Source organism: Patagioenas fasciata, chromosome 22 (assembly GCF_037038585.1).
Source record: "Patagioenas fasciata isolate bPatFas1 chromosome 22, bPatFas1.hap1, whole genome shotgun sequence".
In the NCBI taxonomy this organism is placed as follows: Eukaryota; Metazoa; Chordata; class Aves; order Columbiformes; family Columbidae; genus Patagioenas; species Patagioenas fasciata.
The window spans coordinates 4,515,786-4,543,468 of record NC_092541.1 but is presented as its reverse complement, the minus strand read 5'-3'; the positions used below and the strand labels follow the sequence as shown (position 1 = coordinate 4,543,468).

The following is a 27,683-nucleotide window of genomic DNA, read 5'->3' as shown; positions in this document are numbered from 1 at the left end:
CGGAGGGGAAGTGCCGGCACCCGCTGCCCCCCGGGAAACCGCCCGGGGAAACTCAAACAGCAGCAAATGAGGTCGGGTGAGGCGGGTCCTGGGTGGCTCAGACCCTGAGATCCAAATGGGGGGTGACGCATGAGCGGTGACGGCACAAATAGGGGGTGAGGACACCTCACCCAGGTGAAATGGGGTCTCAAATTCACCGGGGTCCCACCGTGCGGACCCACAGCAGGTGATGCAGAGCTGAAGCTTCTTCGCTCCAGGTTTCCCAAAGCACAGTCTCAGGCACAAATTCCAGAGATTCCTCTTAAATCGTTTATCTGAAAGGCGCAGCGGCCGGTGCCTCCGGAGAGGGGCTCCGAACAAACAAACCCCTGGGCAACTATACCCTGAAAATCCAAGTTTCCCACCCCCCGCACACCAATTTGGGCCAATTCTAATATTATCTCTGCGGGTGCTCGTGTCTCATTGACCAGCCTGGACATCAATCAGGTGCTGTCCTGTCTGTTCTCCCAGCTGCTATTTGCACCTGCAGCTGGGAAGCTGAAAAAGTCCTTGGCAAGAGCCAGAACATCAGTGAGTTCGCACATTCTGCTGGTTTTCATCTCTAGATGTGTCTTTCCTTTTCTCATTTCTGGGGGTGCAGCTTCTGCTGCCAGTCCCAGCTCCCTTCCCTGGCTTGAAGTGGCTCTGGGACCCTCCTTTGCTTCAACAGGTAAAAAATGGGACATATCGAGGGGAAAGTTTGCAGCTTGAGGCCTAAGGCTGTGGCAAATGGAGTTAGTTATGCTAAGCGAGTTCTGTATTAGCAGTTTCTAAGCGAGCTCTGTAAGAAGCAGCAAAGCAACTCACGCCAACAGCCCTGCCCTGTCATGCTTGCACAAGCCTCTCGATTGTACAGGCGTAACCATTCAATAAAGTAAGGCTTAAGACAGGTTAAGTCAGTCCTAACAGGGCCTCGTCCCCTCCATGGGCCGCAGCCACGCAAGGTGATGGTCCCAGGCCACAGGCACAGCTGGTGGGTAAGAACCTGAGCAGGAAGGAAGGAGATGGTGCCGGAAAAGAAAACAAACACCCTCCGTTCACCTTGGGAAGTCTGCAAGGAGACGCCTCATCCCAGCGTCTGCATTCAGCCGGCAAAGCTCATTAAGAGACGTGGCCTTTCGGTGCCCTTTTCAAACCTGGGAATTCAGGCATCTTCCGCGACAAAAAGGTGAATTAAGAGATGAGACGCCGGAGGAGGAGGTACGCCAGCCCGGCCAGCCCGGCCAGCGCCGTCCCCAGCGCCAGCCGTGCCCAGAGGAAGTGCCATGAGCCCTCGAGGCGGGCATGCAGCCGCAGGACCTGCCGCCGGGTGCTCTCCCAGTCCCCCGAGTTGTCGATGACGTGAGTCGCCAGCTCGAGCTTCTGGTCCAGCGGCAGCTGGGCGGCCACACGAGCTTCTGCCTGCGCCCGGGACAGCCCGTTCCTCCGCATCAGCCGGGAGAGCTGCGTCGGCGGGTCGCTGCCGGGATGGAAAGGCAGCGCTGAGGTGGGGTGCCTGGGGGAAAAAGCCCCCCGCGATGCTCCCCGCTTCATTTTAGAGCTGGCGCAACCATCCTGCACTCAGATCGGTGGAGCCAGCACCTCCAGCACTGCCTGCACTGACCCGCTGCGTGTTTTCAGTGTGCCCGTGGCTCGTAACGCCGGGGCAGTGCCCCAAACCCTGCCCCGCTGTGGAAAGCCCAAAGACAGAGATTTCCACTGTATGAGGGTGCCAGGTTTTGGGGAAACCTCAGTAAGAAGCCCCTGCTGCAGTGGGATAAAGAAGGCATTGCTTCTCACATCTACAAACCCTCCCTGGAGCAGGAGGGACGTGATGGTCCCCCCAGCCTCCAAGAGAGGTGGTAGCATTCCGGGGTCCTTGTGGTTCACATGGCACTTACCAATAAACCAAGACCGTGTATTTCATAAACTTGGTCAATGTCTTGGTCTCGAAGAGCAGAGGGATGTCGAGGATCACATAGCGGTAGCCTGCAGAAATGACAACACCCGCCAAAAAAGGGAACGGCGTTACCGGGGTCCCCAAACCCCCCGCTCTGCGTGTGCACCACGGCTGCGCCAGCGAAGTGAGCGGGAGAGCTCTGCGGCTCCTCGTTTACAGCGAGGAGAGCACAGCCCGCTCGCCCTCCTCCCTCTCGGAGGGAGGGAACAGTTTCATTCCAAGCTTCCAGAGGGAAAGAAAAAGCCAAACAAAACCAACAAACCCTAACCTGAACGATCTCAGCCCAAAGGTGAAGCTGCAGAAATATAATGAGGAGCTGAAAGGAGAAGCTCGAACGACAGCGGCTGTGCACAAGCGGCCGTCACGCCGCCGGTGCTGCCTCTCAAGGGGAGCGGTGCCCACAGCAGAACCCGCTCTCCTCTGTATCTCCAACGTTCGCCAGGCTGCCATCATTTCAACCCGTGTTTCCCAGCTCAGTTTTCTTCCCTTTTTGGAAAGCTTTTGGCTAAACGGTTCCATTTTTCCAAGGAGAGCAAGGAAACCCTTGCAGATCTGGTGCAGCCGTGACACTGAAATGCGGGGCTGCCTCCAGGCACAGCCCCATGTCCTGCAACCTCACCAAAACCTCACCAAAGCTGTCCGCATTTGGTTTAAAATGCCTCTACCACGCAGAGCAGCCAGTGAAGGGGAACTCGGTGTCCCCCTGGACCACTCAGCCCACCCCAGGCTCCCCACGTGCCTCTGCCCTTCGCAAGTGCCGTTTGGGGACGTGGGGTGCACCCCATGAGCCTGGGGGAGCGGGACAGGGGAAAGAAAAGCTCTAAGTCAGGACTTTGCCCCCCCCCGTGTGTCCCCTACCCGTGGGGACACCTCCAGTTTCGCTGCTGTCCCCTCTTTCTAACCCAAACCCCCCAAAGCGAGCTGGGCACGGCAGCAAAATCCTTGACAAAGACACCATCGTCCAACAAGGCGCCGTTTTACCGGCGTCTCCGCCCGGAGCGGCTTCTCGCTGCCCTCCACTTTGATCGATAAGAGCTTTCCTCACACAGCGATCCTCGGGGACAAAATCCAGCTATCCCAAATCATTAAAACCTGACTAATGAGGACAAAGCAGCCTGCTGAAGGCACCCGGCGCTCTCACTGAGGGGCAGGACGGCATCCGCAGCCCGGGGTTCAAGACTCCATCTCTAGCTCCTGGCTTTCCTGCCTGTTGCTTCCTCCTCCTCCTCCTCCTCGCCCCGCAGCAGCGCACGGTCCCCGCCGTGCCCCAGCACCGGCCTATTCAGCTGTCACAGGGCTCAGCTTTGATAAGCTCCACAAAACCAGCCCGACTCTATTAAGACGTCCTTCTGTCTACGCGGAGACCTCCAAACCAGCTGGTGATCTTATCTGGCATTTGATTAGACCAAGTTTGACAGCTGTATTTGTTATATTTATCAGGGGAAAAAAAGCGGGACTTTGGAAAGCACGGCTGTCAGCCCGTTTCTCACCTTATCGAGACTAAAAAGGGCTCTGCAGCTTTCATGGAGGGAGGGTGGGGGCGGGGAAGAATATTTGGTTATTTCAGCAGGTGTGACATTATCCCGTAAGTGATCTCAGAGAGGCCTCGCGATGCTTTCCTCAGGCCCTGCTGATGTACTTTAAACCACACAAGAGAAGGCAAAGGGCAGCAGCGAAAGGCAGGAACGAATCCTCCAAACGCCGACGCAAAAGGCCACCGGTGGCAGAGCACAAAGGGCATCGCTCAGCGCCGGTTCCTTTTCTCTTTCCCTGTCCCCAGTTTAAAGCCAAAGGCAGAGCGAGCGGTGACGGCTCCTGCCGAAGTCTCGTGGTGCTGGGACGCGGCTCTTACCTCGCACAAAATACTTCAAGGTCTGCTTCAGCATCTCCTTCAGGATCTCCGGGTGGGTGATGGAGTTGAGCAGCTGCCGTTTCTCCGGCTGGGAGAAGATGATGTTTCCTAGAGCCTCGCGGTTTATCTCTCCGTTCGCCGAGAGGATCTCGGTGCCAAAGCAACGCACGATCCGCCCGTAGGCCTTGCAGCGGGGCCGCACCACTGAGAACGTTCAACAGCCGGAGGTTAGAGCCAGTTTTACAGCACAGGCGGCGTTCGCATCAGCGATCGGCCTCAAATGAGTTTTGCTCATTAAATAACCGAGCCGATTCTCCTCGGCTCGGCGCTGCACCTGCTATCGGCACCGCAGGGAAGCGTCTCCACAAACACCCACCCAGATCGGGCAAAAGGAGGCTGGGGGCCAGGAGTCAAGCAGGGAGACCCTAAGGGACCGGGAGCAGCATCAGGTTTATTTTGGCTGAAAACTCCAGCGCTGGGTGAACACAACCAGGCTGCTCCTAAGTGTTTTTTTACCGTCTTTTGCCTCAGCCAAATTCTTCTGCAGAACGAACACAGAAACCTCCCAAAAGATCAATTCCCAGTAGGTATTTGCAGGGACTCTGGACATGACATGAATGTATAATTTTAAAACCACCAACAAAAAAAACCCCACCAACAAAAAGACGCAGTAATAAAACCATAATTAAGATCAAGCTGAGGGGAACCACAGAGCACGACAGACCGTATATAATTTTCTCTCCAAAATCCAGGGATGTTGCCACAGGTTGTAACCTCAGGCCAACCTAATAAAAGTCTTTAAGACCTATTTCTTTCTGCCATGGAATTTCACATTGAGGCATTTTCTGGATGGGCGAAATCCATCCAGGAAATAAACACATATAAAAAAGGAATTGGAGAAAAATGAAGTGATTGGTAGAAAACCGACACTGAGTATCTGTATTGTTTTCCTACCGTCTCCGAGGGCTTTTAGCACCTCCAGCAAATTTTCCACACCTCCACGGGAATTACAGTGCAATAAAATGTTAAGAGCATCACGGCTTTCGGTGGCTACACAGTAAGTTCTTCACCAAACAGAAAAAGCGCAGGCACTTCAAAATGACACCTCCTGCACCACAGCTCCGCTGCAGACCCGAAACCTTCTGCATACCAAATCAGCAGCCCCTCCTGGAGCCAGTGCTGCTCTCCTCGGCATCCCGGCCATACCAGGGGATTAACATCTAGCCCCATAAATCGCACAGGTCATCGGGGAGAGCAGCACTGGCTCCAGCACTGCTGAGGAGACAGATCTGGATTTTGGGGGCTTTTCAGCAGCCAGGGCAGCACGTTTGCAGAGCGGTGAGAGGTGGATGAGCTGAGCAGCACAGACTGAATCCCCTCTGAGCCGGGATCAGAGAATCACAGAATCGTTTTGGTTGGAAAAACCCCTCAAGATCATGGAGTCCAACCATAACCCTCCCCTGGCACTGCCCCATGTCCTGAGAACCTCATGTCCGTCTGTCCAGCCCTCCAGGGATGGTGACTCCAGCACTGCCCTGGGCAGCCTGTTCCAATGCCCCACAGCCCTTTGGGGAAGAAATTGTTCCCCACATCCAACCTCAACCTCCCCTGGCGCAACTTGAGGCCGTTTCCTCTGCTCCTGGCGCTTGTTCCTGGGGAGCAGAGCCCAACACCCTCAGTGCCACAACCTCATTTCACATTTGGATATTTGGACCCTCGTTTTTTTAGGCACAAGACATTTTGTAGACCAGTCTCTCAGTATTCACAACCAAGCATCATCCAGCACAGAGGGAAATTCTCCTTCAAGCGTTAGTGATCCATATGTCAGGTGTCCTGGGGCTTGTGGGGGACACCAGATCAGCCGAGGGGACCCACTTTACAGAAAACTGCACTTATTTTGCCCAGAAACTTTCAAATTTGGGAAGTGTTGCAGTCCAGAAGAGGAAAACTCAGGGCAAGATCTCCCCAAGGTGTTTATTAGGATATGATTTTCTTTTTCTTTATTAAAAATACATCCTATTTCCACTCCCTCCTGAGACATCGGCTCCACGCAGCTTCATTGAGTGGGAAACGCTTCATCGAGCGTACCCAGAGCACCCTCTGCCGTCTGCGCTTCCCTGCATCAAACCCAGTTGTCAGGGGAACCGCCGGGAGAAAGATCAACTGTGCCAAACTCACCCTCTCTGGCGATCGCATCGGCATCGATCACGGCGCAGCCCAGTTCCCGCAGCACGTCCACCACCGTGCTCTTCCCCGACGCGATTCCGCCCGAGAGTCCGACCAGGAACATCGTGCTCTGAAATAGAAAGAGAAAAAAGCTTGAAAACCGTTTGTCCGGTCATGTTTGTTCACACCGCGCACAGCAAATATTAATCTCAAACACGCAACTTCACTCAAAGCTCATCTTCGTACATCCTCAAGACTTTATGATGGTTTTGGCACCTCTCTGAGCTGGGGACCCTTGTTTTACAGACTGAACAGCAGCGTTGGGTTAAATGAAGCCTCCCTGGACCCTCCTGACTCTGGGTGCGCGGCTCAAGCTGTGGGTTACCTGCAGCAACATAAACCCGCTCCCCATTGGTACCTGCACTTATCGAACCACAGCCTCACCCACAGCACCCTAAATCAGCGAGATGTCGGGCAGGGTTGTCGAGGGTGACCCAGAATCAGTGACAAAAGGGGAAGCATTCAGATAGCAGCTTGGTCCACGTGAAGAAAAGTGAGGCCAATTGACATTCAACAAGGGCAAGTGGTGGGTCCTGCATGTGGGTCGCAACAACCCCATGAACGCTGCAGGCTCGGGGAGGAACAGCTGGAAAGTGCCTGGGGTGTTGGTGCCAGCGGCTGAAAATGAGCCAGTGTGTGCCCATGGGGCCAAGAGGCCACAGGATCCTGGCTAGGACCAGCACTGGTGTGGCCAGCAGGCCCAGGGCAGTGACCATCCCTGTGCTGGGACCTGGGGAGGACAAACCGCCAATTCTGGGGGCAGTTTTGGGCCCCTCACACCAAGAAAACCCTTGAGGTGCTGGAGCAAGTGGAGAGAAGGGAACGGAGCTGGTGAGGGGTTGGAGCACAAGTGTGATGGGAGCGGCTGAGGGAGCTGGGGGGTTCAGCTGGAGAACAGGAGCTGAGGGGAGACCTTCTGATCTCTGAACTGCCTGAAAGGAGCTTGGAGCCAGGGGGGTCGGGCTCTGCTCCCCAGGAACAAGCGCCAGGAGCAGAGGAAACGGCCTCAAGTTGCACCAGAGGAGGTTGAGGTTGGATGTGGGGAACAATTTCTTCCCCAAAGGGCTGTGGGGCATTGGAACAGGCTGCCCAGGGCAGTGCTGGAGTCACCATCCCTGGAGGGTTGGACAGACAGACATGAGGTTCTCAGGACATGGGGCAGCACCAGGGCTGAGAAGAGACCAACACCCTCCACGCTACGACCTCCTCTCCAATAACCGCAGTTTGCCAGGAGCTGTAAGCCCTGTGGCAGCTGCAGTTCAGCAGCGGGGGGAGCAGGAGGCGGCGCAGCAGCCCCGGCACCGCCGGCAGCGTCTCAACGCCGCTTCTCCCGCAGCTGCCGGAGCCGCCGCCAGCCCGGGCCGCACCGCGGGCGCTTTTCCTTCCACGGCGCCAGGCGAACCGATGGGGTAACTGCAGCAAAACGAGGGGAACTGAAGGGAACCAGAACGGCGCCTCAAGAACCAGCAGAGCTTGGCGAGAGGAGACGCAAACCCCAGCTGAGCTGCCGGGCGCGTTCCCGGCCCCGCGGGGCCGTTTCCCGTGTTACGGGGGCTCGGGGCGATACAGCGGCTGCTGGATTCATCGCAGCAGGTTAAACCAGCGCTCCCCGCAGGTTCATCCACCTCTGCCGCCACCACGGGGACAATCAGCCCTTCGGTGGCCGCCTCGCAGGGGTGGAGGCTCCGCTCGCGTGGTTTAAAAACACATTGAACCCCCTGCCCGTGTAAACACGGGGTGCAAACGCAGTGACCCCGGCGCTTTGGCCTCAGCTGGGAGCTGCTCCCAACGCCTGCGATTTCCGTCCCTCCCGACGCAGCTCTGCAGGCAGAACCGCTGGGGTGCAGGAGCTCTCGGGTTTGTCTGGAAACCGCGGCCGAACGGGGCTCGGAACGAGCGCTGCGCCGGTATCAGAACCCGGTACGACGCGTGAATATCGAACACGCTTGGTTTGAACGGAGCGCAAGGGCGGAGAGTCCGGCCCGTTCTGCAGGGGGCACGGGCGGGAGCCAAGGAAGAGCTCTCCCCGAATGCACCGTTTTCTGGTGTATTTGCCCTGCGCCGACTGAACCAGAGCCGGGGAACCCGGGACAGGGGCCCAGAGGCTGCTCAGGCGGGAAAACTCAGCGAGTGGTTCGAGCTGCGAGCAACGGGGCCCTGGGAGAGGAACCCGGAGCCACCGCGGGGTCCGGACAGCGCCCGAAAGTGTCCCCGAGCTCCTCCCGCTCCTGAGTGGGCCTGGAGCGCTGACACCCCGGGTGTTTGGCTTGAGGACGCTGCAATTCACAGGCAAAATCACGAAATACTCGTTACGTGGTGCGGAAAAAGCCGCCACCGCCATGAACCGCCCCGGGTGCGAGGGCCGGAGCGGGTCCCCTCAGGGCGCCCTCACCCACTCACCCTCTGCCCGGCTTCACGCGCAGTGTAGTGTCCCGCGCGCCTATTGGCTGGTAGGAAGTGGGGGGGTCCCTGTACCAACCAATCGGCGCTACTCTCATTGGGGTCGGTCCCCCCCCCTCAAGCAGGAAGCGGGTGCGGGGGCAGACTTCCCGGCCTCAGCGGGGAACGGGAGACGGAAGGACGGGCCGCAGCTCTCCGCCGCGGCGGGCGGCCCCGCGCGGCTGCTCCGGTGTGAGAGCGCTCCCACCCCCGGAGCCCCGCCCCGGGACGCCCCCAAAGGCCGACGGGAACTGTAGTCCCGGTCCCGGCGCCGGCCGGCGCTCGCATGCCCGGGCAGACTACCGGTCCCGGCATGCCCCGCGGCCCGGCGCCCAATCGCGGCGCGCCTTGTTGCGGGGGTGCGGCAGGCGCCGAGGCCCCGTTTCAAGATGGCGGACGACAGTGAGACAGCAGCGAGGCGGCCACGGGCGAAGCCTCCGCGGCCGTCGGCGGAGGAGAACGACCACGAGCACTGCAGCGACTGCGAGAACGAGGCGGAGCGCGGCTCCAACCGGGGGTGAGCGGCGGCCGGGCCGCCCGGCGCGGCGGCGGCTGGGCCCATTGAGGAGGGCTGCGGCCGGGAAGTGAGCGGCGCCCCGCCCCGCGGGCGCGCTGATTGGCCGCGGAGCGGCATCCCGCGCTGCGATTGGTCGAGCTGCCCGTCATTCTGACGGGGGGGCGGTCGCGCTGGCTCCATTCACGCCTGTTGTGGGAGCGTGTCCCGGGGCGGGATCGGGCCCGTCGTGCGCGGTTCCGCGGGGCGGCCAGAGAGGGGCCGTCAGCGCCTTTTCTTGGCAGAAATGAGCCCGATTCGCAGCTCTGCGTGTCCTTGCGTTGGGGCGTGTCTCCCCACGTTCTCCAGGGCCCCCGGCACAAGCCTTGTCCCCGTCCCAGCAGTGGTGGCACCCGGGAGTGACACGTTGGGCGCCTTGTCCCTCTCCGGGAGCCTGTGGTCTCCCGTGGCCGTTTCGGCGGCCTGGAAGGAGCCCAGGATTCTGCAGACCCATCGTTATCCTAATGGGCAACCACTGATGTCGATCCAGGCTGGGGATGCAGGGATGGAGAGCAGCCCTGAGGTGAAGGACTTGGGGACACTGGGGGATGAGAGATCGACCGTGACCGTGTGTGCTCACAGCACAGCAGGTCGATCATCCCCTGGGCTGCATCCTCAGCCCCATGGGCAGAAGGTTTGAGGAGATTCTGCCCCTCTGCCCCGCTCTGTGAGACCCCCCTGCAGTGCTGGTCCAGCTCTGGGTCCTCAGCACAGGACACACATGGACCTGCTGGAGAGGGGCCAGAGGAGCCCCAAGAATGATCCGAGGCTGGAACAGCTCTGCTGGGAGGACAGGCTGAGAGAGTTGGGGCGTTCAGCTGAGAAGAGAAGCTCTGGGGAGACCTTAGTGCGGCCTTTCTGGTCTTAAAAGGGGCTGAGAAGAAAGATGGGGACAGACTTTTGAGCAGGGCCTGTTGCGATAGGACAAGGGGTGATGGTTTTAAAGGAAAGGAGGGAGATTCAGGCTGGACATGAGGAAGGAATTGTTGTCCCTGAGGGTGGTGAGAGCCTGGCCCAGGTTGGCCAGAGAGGTGGTGGATGAACCATCCCTGGAGACATCCCAGGCCAGACTGGATGGGGCTCTGAGCAACCTGAGCTGGTGAAGATGTCCCTGCTCATGGCAGGGGTGGCACTGGGTGGACTCTGAAGGTCCCTTCCACCCAAACCATCCTGTGATTCTCTGATTCTGAACACAGCTCAGGGTTTCCAAAGCTCAGCTGATGTCCTGTGGTTCGAGGAGCGCGGCCTCCAGAGGTGCCAAATGGTGCAATAGCAGCAATGAGACCGGGAGCCAACACACGCTGTACGGCAGCTCCTTGTCTGGGTAGGGAAGATCTCCGATCCCTAACGTAGAACCCGCATTACTCAGGGCATTAATTACAAGGTGCAGCGCTGCTTAGCCATGCCTGCGGTTTGCAAGAGGCTTCGTCCTCCTTCCTGACGGGTTTACATGCGGCCGAGCACGTCAGCAGGGGCTTGTGCCCCATCCGTGTTTGCAGATGTGTCCAGAGGTTTCACACCTCGTTCTTTGCTCCCTGATCCTCGCGAGCTCCTCTCCCTGCTCGCCCAGTGCCCCCGCAGCTGCTTTCCCAGCCCTGCCCCACGGAGCCTGGCGGCTCCAGCAGCTCTTCCCTCCCTCGGCAGCTTTTGGAGCCCGTCCCGCCCGTCCAGCAACCAAAGAGAATAAAAGGTCACGGAAGAAATATCACAGAGGCTTTTTTTATGACAGCACAGATGCCCGTTTGTATTTTATTTGCCTCGTGGGTATGGCACCGTGTCTCAGTTTAATACGTTTAGCCGTGCTTGGGGGAGATTTTCCTTTTCTTTCCCTCTGACATGATTAGGTTTGTGGGAAACAGAGCCGAGTAGAGAGGAGCCGCGGTGCTTAATCACTATTATCTCCCAGCCCGGCGGTGCAGGCCGCCCTGTGCCAGGAAAAGGTGTGTTCTTGAGCCCTCTTCATATCCTCGCGTGGTCATTGCAACCCTGAGGAGCTAAAATGCGCTTACCTGCCCCGACTGGGGCGAGCGTTGAAGCGCAACAAGCTGACCGGGCAGCCTGGGAAGTGCCCAGTATAAAATGATACGTGGAGAGTTCAGATCGCTCAGGAAATATTGTTCAAAGCATCGCTGATGGGCGCAACGATAACGAGCGCGGGCCGGGGAGGCTTTGGAGCGCTCTGGGAAACCTCCTGTCGTCCCAAAACCTCCCGGGGGATCCACCTCGGAGGGAGAAGAGGAACCAGTAGGAAAGGCGAAGGTTTTGTCTCTTGAGGCGCGTCAGTTCTGTTGGTTTGTGCCGTCCCGTCGCGCTGGGGCGAGGGAGCGTTTCTGGTCCTTGTGCCCACAGTCCGGACAGGGTTTGCGGGCGGCTCTGGGTGCTGCTCTCAGACGGGATCTTGTCGCTGGCTCTTGGCTCTGAGCTTTAAAACATAAAAGCGTTTCTTAGCGAGAGCGAAACTTCCCTTCCTTTTAAGGCCGGGACAGAGGATTTGAGTTTCCTCCGCCTCGGCGCTGGGAAGCGGCTGCACCGCTCTGGCTGCGGCGTCCAAGGGGGTTTCCCAAATGAAAAGAATCCCGCTGCCGTATTTGTCCTGCTCTCCTCTGCCTGCGTTTCCCCTCAGGAGGGTGTTCCTGGGACAACCGCCCGCGTTTTACCGCGGAAAATGTCGTTGTTGGTGTTGGGTGCAGCGCGGTAATGGTGTCTGTGCCTCGGGACCCACGCAGCCCGCGCAGAGCCCTGAGGAGATTACAGCCCGAGGATCGTGCCCGATTAGCCCCAGGTTTGGCAGGAGGATTTTCCAGCGCCTAAATCGGGAGCAGAAATCTCCTGCGGCTCATCCAACGCCTCTCGAGGCGCAGGAATCGCCAACCGCGCCAGCCCGGTCCGGATCCGCGTTTCCCGATTGCGTGTGGAGGAGGAAGCGGCAGCTTTGGTGCCGCTCGCCGCCCCGGGTGTGAGACACTCTGAGACGCCGAGCGCGGCGCTTCCATTTCTGTAACAAAAGACGCTTTTTGATGGCGGCAGCACGTGCGCCGTGGGAAATAACGCTCTGGTCCTGCTGTCACAGCCCCTGTGCCACCCCAGAGCTTCCCCACGAGCCGCGGGATCCAGCCGAGCCACCGTCGTCCCCCTGTCCCTTCCTCCCCGTGTTGCACAAATAAAGCTGTGGGATCTGGGAGTGTTGCAGGATCAGTGACGGATCAGCGGGTGCTGAGCACCAGTTGGTTACTGGGCACATCTGGTATTTCGCACCTCCAGAGGGGCCGAGCTGGCGGAGGTCGGTCAGTCCGAGCGGGTCTCACCCTGAACAAACCGGCTGGTTCATTCAGATGCTTCTAAATGTCTAATTTTGGGGTCCCCGGGGTTCTGGGTTTATTTTCTGTGTGGGGCCGGCGCCAGCTCCTTTCCCTGGGGCTCAGACCCCTCCGGAGCGGGGACGCGGGAGCGGCCGTGACGGCAGCACCGCCTCCCGGGAGAAGGGAAAAGCGTTTTCCTTGCTCAGAAGCGGCGCCGGGGCCGTCCCAGGGGTGACGGGACGGTTCGTGCCCTTCTCCACCTGCTTTGTCTCTGGGAGCAGCCGGGGCTGGGGAGGAGATTCGGGGGAAACGCTGCGGGCACGGGCGGGTTCACCCTTCCCTGGAAACCGGCTTCACCGTCACATCGGCTGTGGGAACGGGGCTTTGACTCATCCCGGGACACGAGGGGACGTCGCTGTTAATTCAGGGAGCGGCTGCAGCTGCACTGGAGCTTTCCTAAGTGGACCTTACAATAGAAAATACCTATAAGCGTTGCTTCCCCAGGTGTAGCGAGACACGTCATCAGGTTTTCCATCGTTCTCCGTTTCCTTTGCTGGCGACTCCTCTGCCCATTCGGTTTTCGCCTCCCGGCTGGAGCTGGAACACAAAACCTCGTCCCACCTCCCGCTCCTGATTTCTTCCAGGTCACGCCGCTTTGTTCATAAATCAGGGAGCACTTTTACCTGTGAGCCCGTTGGGGGGTGAGGCGATATGAGTTGGGCTGAACTCATTAGCGGCAAGCTGAGCCTCGGCAGCTCTGATTTATGGAGCGAAGCGACACCGATTGAATACACGGGGCTGGGGAGGGTTTTGTTTGTCGCATCTGACACCTGCAGCGTCTCAAAGCGAAGGTGACCTGAGAAAACGCGTCCGTCTCCCTTGGAAGGGACGGTGTCCAGCGCCTGCCCTCGGACGTGACCGCAAACCCTCCTTGCGCCATCGGTTTGTGCTGTTAAAATCGGTGAGAAACCAGCTGGAGGAGTTTATTACAGCTTCCCGACGGATGGGTTTGCTCCTCCCAGGGCCGGGATGCGGGCGGCCCGGCTGGTTGTGGATCCAGCGCTCGCCCGCGCTCCTCTGCAAGGAATGAAAGCAATAACACATTGCGCATTTGTCACCGCGATCGATAGCGCTGTCAGCGCCGCTTTGCTGTAATTACTTTTGCTGTCGCGTCAGAGCTGGCAGGTGAAGGTAAAGCCCTTTCCCGGGGCGGGGGGAAGGTGAACGTCCCCCCCGGGAGAGTTCGGCAGCGCCAGGGGCACCGATCCCCACAGAGCTGGGGCTTTGCGGCCTCTCTGCTCCGCTCCAGGTGCTTAAAGCGCTTCAGGAGAGCAGGGGGCTGCTCCTGGAGCCCCTGTTTGCGGAGCAGCTCGCCCTGCGCGACGCGTGTTCCCCGTGCTCGGCAAACGCTGTGTCCCCTGTTTCACCTGGGGCGCTGCTGGTGAAGGGGAATCTTTTCCTGGCAAAAGCTGCTGCTGTCGGGGTTTGTCCGGAGGAAAATCTTCCCTCCGCGGCTGCTCCATGTCCTGCAGAGCAGACGCGGCTTCTCCGCGGGTGACAGCTGTTGGCACGTCGGGTCTGCGCCGCGAGCATCACCATCCGCAGGTGGCCCCACGCCTTCATCTCCCCCGAAACCATTTCTCAATCTGCTTTCCCTGGTTTCAGAACTTGCTGCTCAGCCCGGGGATTTTTATAAATCTGATTCTCCTCCCGACTTTCTCCTTTTCCTGGCCTTGCTGAAATAAATAGCTGTACGCTGCTCTGATGTATTTTCTTCTTTCCTTTCTCTGCTCCGCCCTCGTCTCCGCTCTCTTGTGTCTGTAAAGACATTCAGCAGGTCTGGGGTGTGAGGAAGGAGCCACCTGTGTGCCATAGAGTACAAAAATTCACCAGCTTGGATCCCCGAGCTGAGATTTGGGGAGAGAAGAGGACGCGGAGGTGCCGGTTGGTGCTCCCGTCCAGGACTCTCCGTCGCTCCGTCCTTTCCCCATCGAGCCAGACACGGGTGATCGTCCTCGGCGGAAACAGAAGAGGGGAACGAGCTGCGATTCTCCTGCGAAACAAACTTGTCACCGTCAATAGGGACAGAGCTGAGCGGTGCTGGTGACACACGCGCTGTCCCGCCACTCACTTTGCAGGACGTCCCTTGTGCTCGCAAAGCGCCCGGGGCCGATGTCCCCATCTCGTTCCCTCTCATCCCTCCGCTCGATCCTGCTCCAGCCTTCTCTGGGTCTGAATTTCCACCTGACCCGTGACCCTGTTTTGGGGACGGTTTGGGGTGTCCCAGCTCCGCAGTGGTGACATGGCCTGTCCCACGTCAGGGTGTCACCAGGTGAGGTCACACACGCTGTGTGGGGACAGACACCTGTCCCGTGTGGGGGGTCAGGTCACTGCCGGACGGGCCTGTTGGTGAGTCTGGGCTGGGCAGGGGGTTGAATGCCCGCGGCTGCTTTGGGGTGACCGTCCCCTGGATGTCCGGGGGTGCGCTGTGTCCCTAAGGAGCCCTGCCCTGGTACGGATGCTCCCCACTCTGTGCTCCCAAAGAGATTCGCTGCTCAAGTCTCATTTTTCTAGCTCTGCCACAGCAATACAATAATATCCCCACGTAACAGGTGCCCTTGTCCCTGCAGCATCACCTCTGCCGGTGGGTGACATTTGGCGCAGTGTCCTCAGCCACCAGCCCCTCCGTGGTGCCTGGACCCGCTGCAGTGCCGGATCTCCAAGGCTGGAGCAGCGTTTGCTGCTCCCACATCCGCCCTTGGGCTCGGGGAGGAGGAAAATCCCTCAGCTGGGCATCCTGGCTGCTCCGCGGGGTGGATTTGGGCACGTGGGGCTGAGCGGGTGATGTGACAAAGCAAAGACATCAAATCACAGGATGGTTTGGGTTGGAGGGACCTTCCCAGCTCCCCCAGTGCCACCCCTGCCATGAGCAGGGACATCTTCACCAGCTCAGGTTGCTCAGAGCCCCGTCCAGCCTGGCCTGGGATGTCTCCAGGGATGGGACATGTGGCTGCGCCCCCCGTGTGCTGAATATTCCTCCTCTTGGAGACTGGGACTCAGAGCAGGGAGCTTGTGTTTCCTTTAGAGAGCTTTGAAAACCCTGTAAATGTTGGGTTTTATTTTCAAAAAAAAGGCTCTAATGATGTTTCTTTTATCCCCCAGCGGCTTGAGTCCAGCAAATGACAGCGGAGCCAAAAAGAAGAAAAAGAAACCCAAACGGAAGAAAGAGAAAGGAGGAGATCAGCCTGACCAGGCTCAGGACCAGGCGGTGAAGGTGACCGACCCTTTCCCCACGTCACTGTCCCCACCGCAGCCAGCCCTGTCCTGAACCTCTCCTGTGTCCCTTAGGGCAAGGAAAGAGTCTCCCGCTCCTGGTTTTAGGCACTTGGCTGCTCATAATCTTACAGTTTAGAGTAATTTCCCGGCCTGTGTTACCCCTCCTGGCTTTGTCTGGTGCTGACTGGCAGCCAGCGCTTTGGGAAGGAGCATGGGACCATTTGTCCCTCAAAGTTTGTCCCTCGTGGCACTGCCAGTCACACCTCTTGTCCCCTCTGGTCCTGTGGCAGGGGACACACATAGATCTGCACATCAGCAGAGGTTGTTTTCTGTCCAGTGTCTGGTTCCCATCCAAATATTTCTAGTATTTTGTCCTTCTGACCGTGCAGAGCGTTAAATTGGGGCTTTGAGTGTTTCAAAGTGACCTCACCGGGAATCAGCGAGGAGCTGGGGGTGTGAATTCACCTGCCGAGCTCTGCCTGGGGAGGAGGAGGAGGAGGAGGAGGCGGGGGAAGAACCCTTCATCTTCACTCAGCCTCTCCACCCTGCCCTGGTCTGCGGTGCCCAGGGACTCCTCTGGAAAATGCGCTTTGCAGATACAGATCCGGCTTAGACAGAGGAGGCTGAAGGGAGAGAAAAGCCACCTCAGAAAGTCCAGACACCGGGTGGAGGTGACCCGGGATGTCCCTGCGTGGGTTTTGGCCACGAAGAAGCAAGGAGGTTTGCTCTTGGCTCACAGCACCCTTATTAACTGAAACTTAAAGCATTTTAAGGCATTTCATCTACCCCTTCAACCTAGGAGTGCCTAGAAAACAGGTGGAGGTGTGTGGTGAACGAGTTTGTCCATCCCACAGAGGGTTGTGAGAGGGTCTGGGCTGGGGATTGAGTTTTCTCCCTGCCCAACCCTTCCTGGCAGCTCAGCTCCTGCTTCCCCTAATGAGGAGCTGAAATACAGACCTGCTGGCTCAGCTCCCTCATCTGGTCTTTCCACCTTCCTTTTGTGCCCTCAGGTGAACTCGTTACCCGCCGAGAGGATCCAGGAGATTCAAAAAGCCATCGAGCTCTTCTCGGTTGGTCAGGGCCCTGCCAAAACCATGGAGGAAGCCAGCAAGAGGAGCTACCAGTTCTGGGACACGCAGCCGGTGCCCAAGCTGGGTACGTGCAGCCCCTCGCTGTTCCGTGCTCCTTGGGAGAGGCCTTGTGGTCCCCAGGCTGCTTAACGAAGCCCAAAGAGGCACAGAGAAGCTGGTCTCTGGCCAGCAAGCGAGTCCTTGTCCTATCTGGGCCTCAAAGGCATCGGTGACACTTGCCCAGCGTTCAGTGTCACAAACCGAGTGGCTACCGAGAGCTGTGCAGACAGCTGGGGATGTTGAGAGGGACAAGGAGCCATTTCTGACATTGATTTGATGCCTGCTGCGTTTGGGCATCCCTTAATCTCAGTCTTCAGCCCTTCGCTGGGTCTCCCCAGCCCTCTGTGCCCACGTTTCATGCAGGTGTTGCCAAGGTCCCCCCTTGCCGAGTGCTGGGAGACGTGGAGCTGCCCGGTTCCCCTGTCTGGGGGCTGGAGCTGCCCAGTGAGGGCTCCTTGCCAGGGAGGGGACTCGGGGTGCAATGGGGCCTGGAGCCGCTTGGGGAAGTAGCTCCATGGGCTGAGGTGCCACGTTTTTGTTTTACTGGGCTCACATCAGCCCCTGGCACAGGCAGGCGCTGGGGCTGAGCCAGGAGAGCCCGGGAGGCACAAACCTCGTGAGCATCTGCACCCCTGAGCTGCTGTGTCCCTCTGAAGATGGGGAATCCTGTCCCTTCATCCCCTTTTCCCCCTGCAAACAGCACGGCTGTGCTTCCCAGCTCCAGCCCTTTCCCCAGTTTGCTCGTGCCGCTGTCAGCCTGTGTCACTGGTGATCTGCTGTCGGTGCTGGGCGATTCTCAGCGTGGCAGGAGCGTTCAGCTGAGAAGATGGGAAGGGAAGGGAAGGGAAGGGAAGGGAAGGGAAGGGAAGGGAAGGGAAGGGAAGGGAAGGGAAGGGAAGGGAAGGGAAGGGAAGGGAAGGGAAGGGAAGGGAAGGGAAGGGAAGGGAAGGGAAGGGAAGGGAAGGGAAGGGAAGGGAAGGGAAGGGAAGGGAAGGGAAGGGAAGGGAAGGGAAGGGAAGGGGGGTCGCTGTTGCAGAGCTGCGGGGCTGGAGGGCTCTTGGCCCTGAGCTCATTGCAGCAAACCCACAGCACTCCCGGGGCTGCTTCGCTTCATCTCTGCCCCTGCATCCCCCAGCAAAATCCACACAAAGCACAGGAGAACTGGAGAATGAGTCCAAGCTCATAGTTTCCAGATTTACCCAAAGCTTGTCGTGGCTTCAGTTTGGCTTCTCTTCAGTAATTGTGTTCATGGGGTTGTATCCAGCCCCTCTTGCTGCAAACACTGCGTGTGATTCCCTTTTCATATAAGCACCAGCCCGAGGCTTTTCTTTGGGCTCAGAGACTCTTTGCTGGGGCGATGGTCTCAGGTTTGTGAGATGGGATAGGGTTATATGAGACAGCACAGCCTGATCTGGACCTGCTGGAGAGGGGCCAGAGGAGCCCCAGGAATGACCCGAGTCTGGAACAGCTCTGCTGGGAGGACAGGCTGAGAGAGTTGGAGTGTTCAGAAGAGAAGAGAAGCTCCAGGGAGACCTTAGTACGACCTTTCCAGACTTAAAAGGGGCCAAGAAGAAAGATGGGGACAGACTTTTGAGCAGGGCCTGTTGTGAAAGGACAGGGGGTGATGGTTTGAAACTGAAGGAGGGAGATTCAGGCTGGCCATGAGGAAGGAATTGTTGTCCCTGAGGGTGGTGAGAGCCTGGCCCAGGTTGGCCAAAGACGTGGTGGCTGAACCATCCCTGGAGACATCCCAGGCCAGGCTGGATGGGGCTCTGAGCAACCTGAGCTGGTGAAGATGTCCCTGCTCATGGCAGGGGGGGCACTGGGGGAGACGGGAAGGTCCCCTCAACACAAACTGTTCTGTGACTCTGTGATGGTCTCAGCTTTGTGCTGGGAGTCACGAGGTTGTGTGAGACAGCAAAGCCCCATCTTGTGTTTGCCCTTTTTCCTGGGGATCCTGAACATGGCCAACATCATTTCTGCTTGTGTGAACCCTGGAGGAGGTGAGGAACGTGTCTTCTGGGGAAGGAGGGGCACAGAACACCCCACTCCTCCATACCCCAGGTTACTGGCTGTGCCATGGCTGGCGGCCACTTGCTGGTCCCCAGTGTCCCGTGGTCCTCACGCAGGAACACACTCTGGACTCGGCGTCACGCACACGGGGCTGTTTGGGGCCGGGTAACAAAAGCACAGTGGGATTTGCGGGCTGGATTTCAAAGCAGTTCAGCACCTGCTCACAACAGAGGGGACGGCCAAGGGTGAGCGTTTCTGGAAGCCGCCCTGGGGGGTGTGATGGGGCAGTTCTTGCTCTGGGCTTCTCTTCACCTCATTGCCTGGAAACCTTTTCAGCCCCTTTTTAAAGGAATTCCTAATTATCGCGGCTCACTTCTCTTGGCAGCGCTCAAGCGATGCCACTGTGTTGACGCCCCCGAGAAAGCCGGTGCTCAAAGCAGCGTCTCTTGGCTGGATCAGGGGCTTTAGGAGTCGGTGGTTTTGCAACAAAAGTTGTCTTGTTGGCTGCAGCTCTTCTTGAAGCGCAGTGGGAAGGAAACCCTGACGCTTGGCAAGTGCCTGGGCCAGCGCTGGCAGGAGAGAGTCGCTCTGTGATGGGAACGGCCTCAAGTTGCGCCAGGGGAGGCTGAGGTTGGATGTGGGGAACAATTTCTTCCCCAAAGGGCTGTGGGGCATTGGAACAGGCTGCCCAGGGCAGTGCTGGAGTCACCATCCCTGGAGGGTTGGACAGACGGACATGAGGTTCTCAGGACATGGGGCAGTGCCAGGTTTCAGTTATGGTTGGACTCGATGAGCTTGAGGGTCTTTTCCAACGTAAATGGTTCCATAATTCTGATTGCGTGTGGACCTGGGGGCCGTAGCTCTGAAGCTCTGAGCGGTTTGGTCACCTCTCTGCTACCCGATCAGCTCCACCGTTTCCCATGGAAGAGGAGTTTTGCTTCTCTGCCCCTGTGTCACGCTGAACACGTGGCACGTCCCAAACCAGGGGGGCGCAGTGGTGACCCCCGGCTGCCCGCGCTGGGGACCTGGGCTGGGAGGTGGCGCTGGGGGAGTGGGACACCTTGGTCACCAGATCGAGGTGTCGCGGGGACTTGGCCTCAAACAGCAGAAAAGCTGCTTCATGGCTCCTGCTCTCTCTTCCAGGAGAAGTGGTGAACACCCACGGTCCTGTGGAGCCGGACAAAGACAATATCCGTCAGGAGCCCTACACCTTGCCCCAGGGCTTCACCTGGGACGCCCTGGACCTCGGGGACAGAGGCGTGGTGAGTGCAGGCAGATCCGCACACGTGTTGGGAGGGCGTCTCTGTTGCACGGTCAGTGGCTCCATGTTTAGACCACCAGTGATGGTTTTGGGGATGGAAACATGTCTGGTATCTCACGAGGATGAACGGGGGCTTCTCCACGTGCCCTTTAAGCAGAAGGATGCCTGAAACCAGGAATATTCCCTTAAAAAGGCCCTTCAGACTGTGACCAACACCCTGGGAAATTACCCGAGGGCAGGAGGACTGACCCGTGTGTCCTGCTCCAAGCAGGAGGATGTGCCGGTGACAGGGACGTGGCTGCCATTGCTGCGGCCACACAAAGAGTCTTGAGGGTCCCATCTCAGGGCAACTGGGGTGTGTGATGGCTGAATAACCCTCCTGACCTGCTTGGTGTCTCCTGCTTTAGCTTAAAGAGCTTTACACACTTCTGAACGAGAACTATGTGGAGGACGATGACAACATGTTCCGGTTCGATTACTCTCCCGAGTTCCTGCTGTGGTGAGTGGCACTGTGACAGCAGTGCAGAGGCTGTGGGACGCTGGCGAGGCCGATCCTGGTGACAGCCCAGCAGCTGTCTGTGCTTATCCCGTCTCACTTCTTCCCAAAATGTCCCTTCCCCATCTGTCACCATGCGTGGTGTCCCAGGTACACTGAGAGAGGGGCATCTCACCCCGTCCTCCCTGCCTCTGTCTTTTTTGAGATATGGAAGCCTAAACCGGGGTTTTTTTCCTCTTTGGTTTGATCCCTTGAGTGTTTGTAAAAGTACTGGTAGCTGAGGAGCTTCCCCGTGCCCTGGAGCTGTAGGATGAAGGTGGCTGCCAGGTCATGCTGCCAACAACAACACTCACAGCCCTGCTGCAGTGGAGCTGCCGTTTCATGGTGTTTATGAATCATAGAACCATAGAGTCATTCCGGTTGGAAAGACCCTCAAGATCATGGAGTCCAACTGTTCCCCCACCCCTGGCACTGCCCCATGTCCTGAGAACCTCATGTCTGTCTGTCCAACCCTCCAGGGATGGTGACTCCAGCACTGCCCTGGGCAGCCTGTTCCAATGCCCCACAGCCCTTTGGGGAAGAAATTGTTCCCCACATCCAACCTCAACCTCCCCTGACGCAACTTGAGGCCGTTTCCTCTGCTCCTGGCGCTTGTTCCTGGGGAGCAGAGCCCGACCCCCCCGGCTCCAAGCTCCTTTCAGGCAGTTCAGAGATCAGAAGGTCTCCCCTCAGCTCCTGTTCTCCAGCTGAACCCCCCAGGTCCCTCAGCCGCTCCCATCACACTTGTGCTCCAGCCCCTCACCAGCTCCATTCCCTTCTCTCAACTCGTTCGAGCACCTCAAGACCTTTCATGTCATGAGGGGCCCAGAACTGCCCCCAGGATTGGCGGTTTGTCCTCCCCAGGTCCCAGCACAGGTTCGGTCACTGCCCTGGGTCTGCTGGCCACACCAGTGCTGGTACCAGCCAGGATCCTGTGGCCTCTTGGCCACCTGGGCACACTCTGCCTCATGTTCAGCCGCTGTCACCAACATCGACCTTTCCAGCTGCTCTTCCCTGAGGCTGGAGCACTGCAAATCAAGGAACATGAGTTCCCTCCTGTGCTCACTGGTGAGAACTTGCATTGACCACAGAGCACAGGAATTTCCCTGGATCCCGGTGGCCCTGCCGTATCCCACCACTGTCACTCTCACGCTCCTGCCTGCAAACCCCCAGCCATGGTGGGCATTCAGAGCAGACACAGTGTCCCAGGGCAGCACGGGGAGCTGGGAGCAGGCACACAGGGAACCTCTAGTGGGTGGTGACTTCTGCCTCGTGTCTCGTCCCCAGGGCGCTGCGTCCTCCGGGCTGGTTGCCGCAGTGGCACTGTGGGGTCAGAGTCGTCTCCAGCAAGAAGCTGGTTGGATTCATCAGCGCGATTCCAGCCACGATCCACATCTACGACACGTGAGTGCCGCTCGGCTGCGTTCTGTGCTGCTCCGTGATGCGACGGGGGCTTTCCCGGGAGGTCTGGCTGTGTTGTCATCCCTGACCTGTGCTGTTTGGCCATGGAGACGCTTCATAGAATCATTTCACTTGGGAGAGACCTTCAGAATCATCAAGTCCAACCATAGCACTAAACCATATCCCTAAAAACCTTGTCTAAACGGCTTTTAAACCCCTCCAGGGATGGTGACTCCAGCACTGCCCCGGGCAACCTGTTCCAATGCCCCACAGCCCTTTCTGGGAAGAATCTTTTGCTAATATCCAATCTAAACCTCCCCTGGTGCAACCTGAGGCTTTGCTGCCTGGAGGAGAGGGTGGGAGATATTTGAGGTGGGCAGGGAAGTTCTATGCAGGTCAGAAGCCATGAACGCGGTTTTCCTCAACGACTGAGCTCAGCTTAGAGCTCTGTCTTACAGAGAGATCCTCCTGAGCTGGATGGTGCCCATTTTCCCTTTGAAAACCTTCGATAACAGTTTAAAGGAGAGTTCTCCAAGCCCAGGCCTTCAAGGCTTCAACTCCTCTTTCGCTCAAAGGAGCTGGAGATAATTTGCCCAGGGCGTTGGACGGATCCTCCCGGGTCAGGATGGTCGGGTCTCATGCTCTGCATTGTTTCTTTCCAAAGAGAGAAGAAGATGGTAGAGATAAACTTCCTGTGCGTCCACAAAAAGCTGCGCTCGAAACGGGTGGCTCCGGTCCTGATCCGCGAGATCACGCGGCGGGTGCACCTGGAGGGGATTTTCCAGGCTGTTTACACCGCGGGGGTGGTGCTGCCCAAGCCCGTGGGGACTTGCAGGTGAGTGTCTACACTTCTCCAAGGAGATTTTGGTCCTTGCCGGGATCCTGTAGCATGTGCAAGATTCCAGAAGATACCGATTTCAGCCCAGATTTCTCCTCCCCACACCGTCCTTCCACCATTAAGCCCAGTAGTTTTGCTTAAGCTGCTCATGTCTCACAAGACGGGAGACTTCGTGGCACAAGTGCTTCAGGCCGCCCTTGTTTTTCTCTGTGGGATCCACTGCCCGCTGAGATGTTCTCACTTGCCCTCTCACGGCGGCGACAAGAATCTCGTGCCCGTGCGGCCATCCCGCCACCCCAGAACAAGTGTCCCACCATGGGTGTGTTTCTGCAGGTACTGGCACCGCTCCCTGAACCCTCGGAAACTCATCGAGGTCAAATTTTCCCACCTAAGCAGGAACATGACTATGCAACGCACCATGAAGCTTTACCGGCTGCCCGAGGTGGGTGCAGCCGGGGCTGGGAGCGGGGGATGAGCTCAGGAATTGCTCCTTGCTGAGCAGGGGTGAGGTTGGAATGAGAGACACAGACATTTCAACCGAGGTCAAGTCCTCCTGCTGGGAGAACTGGGTTTGGCTCACGTGGTAAATGACTCTGTCAAGCCATTGAGCTTTATTTAATATTTATTTATCTCTTGCCTGGGTACTTGCATTTTAAGGGCAAATACTTGCAGCTAGAGGACCCCGTGAGCTTTTGTTTCGTGGTGAGTCACATTCTGTCCTCCTGGTAAAACAAGAGCACAGATGTGACAGCCGTCATCTGTCCAAACGCAGCCCTGCCGCGGCCTAGGGTTGGGTCGGTCCCTCGTTCCTCGGTCGCGCTGATGGGTTCTGTCACTGCCGTGTCCTGCTGGGGAGCTTCCCCAGCCGGAGATGGGAGAAAAGACAAACAAAGCGTGAAAATTGCCGCCACCTTCCCCGATCTCATGCGGGTCTGAGCTGCTCGTTTTGGCAGAGAACGCTGCTTCGGCGCACGTGGCTCCTGCCTCGGCAAAGGCGCCGGCAGCTGTTTTGTGGTTACTCATTTTTTGTGCAGAAACCCAGACCCAGGAGCAGCCCATGCTGCTTGAGCTGGGCTTTGCTGAGCCAACCCAACCCTAGATGAGAAATTGAGCACAACTGGAAATAACATCAAGCGGTTCCTTGTGGTGCCCAGGGTTCATTTCCGAGCCCATTGTGGCAATGAATGGGAGCAGAGACCTGAAGGGAAGTGGATCTTGTGTCATTAATGGGCAGGAGGCCACACCCAACAGGACCTGACCTGGCATGTGTGGCTTTGGGACCCGCTGGGCTTCTCTGTGGGCTCTGCCATCGCTGTCTCATGGCCGATCCTTCTGCCTGGGGGAAGAGTGCTGGGTTGTGGTCTGAAAATGGGCTGATCTAAGCAGAGATGGTCTCCATGCCGCTTGTCGGAGAGCCCTTGGGTGACAAAAGCCACAGGGCAAGCAACACAAATGATTTATCCTGCTTTCCGTAGACTCCCAAGACTCCTGGCTTGCGACCCATGGAGCACAGAGACATCTCCGCAGTGCACAAGCTCCTGACCGAGTACCTGAAGCAGTTCCACCTGACGCCCGTCATGAGCCGAGAGGAGGTGGAGCACTGGTTCTTACCTCAGGAGAACATCATCGACACCTTCGTGGTGGAGGTGAGGGGACAGGAGCAAGATGGGGAGGTGTTTTCATGGGATTCTGCCTCCACTGGAGCGGTGGGAGTGATCTGCTGCCCCGGGCAAGGAGATGCTGTTCTCGGGGGGAGGTTTTAGGTGCTGGAGGTTGGTGTCTCCATCCTGAGCTGCCCCGAGTCTCCTCGCAGGGAGCCCACACATCGCTCAGGCTGGCACAGCCCCTCTAAGACTGTGCTCGGGCTTTATCCCGGCTCTGACGCGTTGCGGTGTCACTTGCAGAGCGCCCCAGGGGAGGTGACAGACTTCCTGAGCTTCTACACACTGCCCTCCACCATCATGAACCACCCGACTCACAAGAGCCTGAAAGCTGCTTATTCCTTCTACAACGTTCACACCAAGACGCCTCTGCTCGACCTCATGAGCGACGCCCTCATCCTCGCCAAGTCGGTGAGTGATGGCGGGGACGGGGCGGCACCGGGCAGCTCACCGGGCACCGGGGTGGCCTGAGCTGAGCTCAGGGTGGCTGCTTATTTCTTCAGCCTGGAGAAAAGAAGCTCTGGGGAGACCTCATTGTGCCCTTTCCGTGCTTAAAAGGGGCCCATGAAAAAGATGGGGACAGACTTTTGAGCAGGGCCTGTTGCAGTACAACAAGGGGTGATGGTTTGAAACTGAAGGAGGGAGATTCAGGCTGGCCATGAGGAAGGAATTGTTGGCCCTGAGGGTGGTGAGAGCCTGGCCCAGGTTGGCCAAAGAGGTGGTGGCTGAACCATCCCTGGAGACATCCCAGGCCAGGCTGGACGGGGCTCTGAGCAACCTGAGCTGGTGAAGATGTCCCTGTCATGGCAGGGGGGGCACTGGGTGGACTCTGAAGGTCCCTTCAACCCAGACCAGTGTGTAATTCTTACAGCAAACTGTTGCTGTACATCTGTAGCGCTTGGGCTGAGGGTGCACACACTGATGCCAAATTCTCCCCCATTGGCCTTGCTCCCTTCTGGGGGTGCAGAGCTGGGCAGCTGGATGGGGGAAACTCCCCAGCACTTGAGCAGGAGCTGATGGCTTCATGTCTTGCCTGTGCAGAAAGGATTCGACGTCTTCAATGCACTGGATCTCATGGAAAACAAAACCTTCCTGGAGAAGCTGAAGTTTGGGATCGGGGACGGGAACCTGCAGTATTACCTGTACAATTGGAAGTGTCCCAGCATGGCACCAGAGAAGGTCAGTGCCTCTGGGTGGGGGGTTCCAGCGTGTGCGAGGGGTCTTGTCCCCGCAGCCGATGGGGAACAAATTCACTGCCGCATGCACCTCAGCAATCCCAGGGCGGTGAAGAGAGAAATGGGTGAATCCAGTGACGGCTCCTCTGTGCTCCCCCCGCTACGCCTGCACAGGGGGTGTCCCTGGGGACAGAACCGCTCACTGTTCAGCTCCCCCAGCTCGTTCTGCCCTTGGACTGGTGCAGGGTCGGGGTCTGTCATCGCCTGCGCGTCCACACAGACGAGCTCTTCGTTCTATGGCAGGAGGCTGGGTACAGAGAGGAGACAGGCAGAGGGCTGCAGGGGACAGATGCAAAAAGGCCACAGGACCCTGGCTGGTACCAGCACTGGTGTGGCCAGCAGGCCCAGGGCAGCGACCGTCCCTGTGCTGGGACCTGGGGAGGCCAAACTGCCAATCCTGGGGGCAGTTCTGGACCCCTAATGCCAAGAAAGGCCTTGAGGTGCTCGAACGAGTTGAGAGAAGGGAATGGAGCTGGTGAGGGGTTGGAGCACAAGTGTGATGGGAGCGGCTGAGGGACCTGGGGGTTCAGCTGGAGAACAGGAGCTGAGGGGAGACCTTCTGATCTCTGAACTGCCTGAAAGGAGCTTGGAGCCAGGGGGGTCGGGCTCTGCTCCCCAGGAACAAGCGCCAGGAGCAGAGGAAACGGCCTCAAGTTGCACCAGGGGAGGTTGAGGTTGGATGTGGGGAACAATTTCTTCCCCAAAGGGCTGTGGGGCATTGGAACAGGCTGCCCAGGGCAGTGCTGGAGTCACCATCCCTGGAGGGTTGGACAGACGGACATGAGGTTCTCAGGACATGGGGCAGTGCCAGGGGTGGACGTGCTGATCTTGAGGGTCTTTTCCACCTGATCTGGGTGCAGCTGTCCCTGCTCACGGCAGTGTTTGGACTAGATGAACTTTAAAGGTCCCTTCAACCCAAACTCTTCCTTGATTTGTTGACTCTGATTCTTTGACACTGGGGCACATCCTGACCTCCCGTCTCCGTTGGCTTCCAGGTCGGGCTGGTGTTGCAGTAATGGAGCTGTCACCAGGACAGTGGGGCCCGGCAGAGCTGCTGCCCTTGTCCTTTCCGCCGCAGCCGGACCCGCGCCGGGAGAGGTGGAACCGGAGCAGCTGTGCAGCCGCTCACCGCCTGGACTCACCGACCGCGTCCTGCAGCGCCGGCCGCCGCTCCCCCGCCGGCGTCAGCTGCTCCTTTGTTTTGATTTAATTGCATCCTCGTAAAGACGTGATCAAGGGAATGTAACTGCTGAAACTAGCTCATGATTGGCATATAATGGAGTTAACGGGTGAATAATAAAAATATATATTATATATATTTTAAATCTTTCCTGTTCCCAACTGACACAAGTTGCATTCGTCTGCTGAAGGCCACTCCGGGTTGCTGGACCGTGACTTCTCGACAGGGCTGACCAAGGTAGACATTGCTGCGCCGAAGGGCTCGGCTCCGGCGTGGCAGAGCACCGGGACGCGGTGGCCGGGCTGCCGAGCCCAGAGGGTGTTTGGGGCTCCATCCCTTGCTCAGCTGTTTGTCCCCCGCTTTGCTCCCTCTGTCACATCCAGCCTGTCCCGCGGGTGCCTGGAGCAGGAGGATGGCACCTGCCCTCCCCACGGGCGCAGGACATGGAGTTTTCTTTCTAAGGGCTATTTGTGCAAGCGATGCCTTGTCCCTTCTCCCCGGCCTCCAAGACTCAAATCCTCCCCGCTGAACCAGGAGCAGCAGCACTGAAGATCCAGGGGGATCATGTCCGGCGTCCCCCGCTCTGCTCGGCTTTCCAGCGCTGGTTCCCGTCTGTCACCCCCGTGACGCCGGGGCTGCGGGGTCAGGGATGATCTGTTGCACCTCGGGACCTCTGCTTGCCTGTTTGCTCTGGAAATACGGACACGCGTGAAGCGACTGCTGTGACAATGTGACAGCGTGCCATCAGCGTCACCGCAGGGCTGCAGCCGCTCCAGCCCCCCGGTTCCTCATCCAGCAGCTCGGCA

General features: G+C 58.2%; 2 protein-coding genes across 2 annotated transcripts; one reads left to right on the top strand and one right to left on the bottom strand.

Moving 5' to 3' along the window:
• Positions 1–295: 295 nt before the first annotated feature.
• On the bottom strand, positions 296–8,790 carry DCAKD (dephospho-CoA kinase domain containing). The gene is made up of 5 exons (XM_065856348.2): positions 8,457–8,790; positions 6,009–6,126; positions 3,831–4,034; positions 1,920–2,007; positions 296–1,498 (listed from the first exon to the last, which is right to left on the bottom strand). The coding sequence occupies exons 2-5, from the start codon at positions 6,118–6,120 to the stop codon at positions 1,213–1,215; spliced, it is 690 nt and encodes a 229-aa protein (XP_065712420.2). The 5' UTR covers positions 6,121–6,126; positions 8,457–8,790; the 3' UTR covers positions 296–1,212.
• A 63-nt stretch (positions 8,791–8,853) lies between these two features.
• NMT1 (N-myristoyltransferase 1) lies at positions 8,854–26,839 on the top strand. The gene is made up of 12 exons (XM_065856347.2): positions 8,854–9,012; positions 15,510–15,621; positions 16,634–16,778; positions 19,910–20,028; positions 20,435–20,526; positions 21,850–21,966; positions 22,628–22,798; positions 23,135–23,243; positions 24,277–24,447; positions 24,706–24,873; positions 25,504–25,641; positions 26,693–26,839. The coding sequence occupies exons 1-12, from the start codon at positions 8,885–8,887 to the stop codon at positions 26,711–26,713; spliced, it is 1,491 nt and encodes a 496-aa protein (XP_065712419.2). The 5' UTR covers positions 8,854–8,884; the 3' UTR covers positions 26,714–26,839.
• The last annotated feature ends 844 nt before the right edge of the window (positions 26,840–27,683 follow it).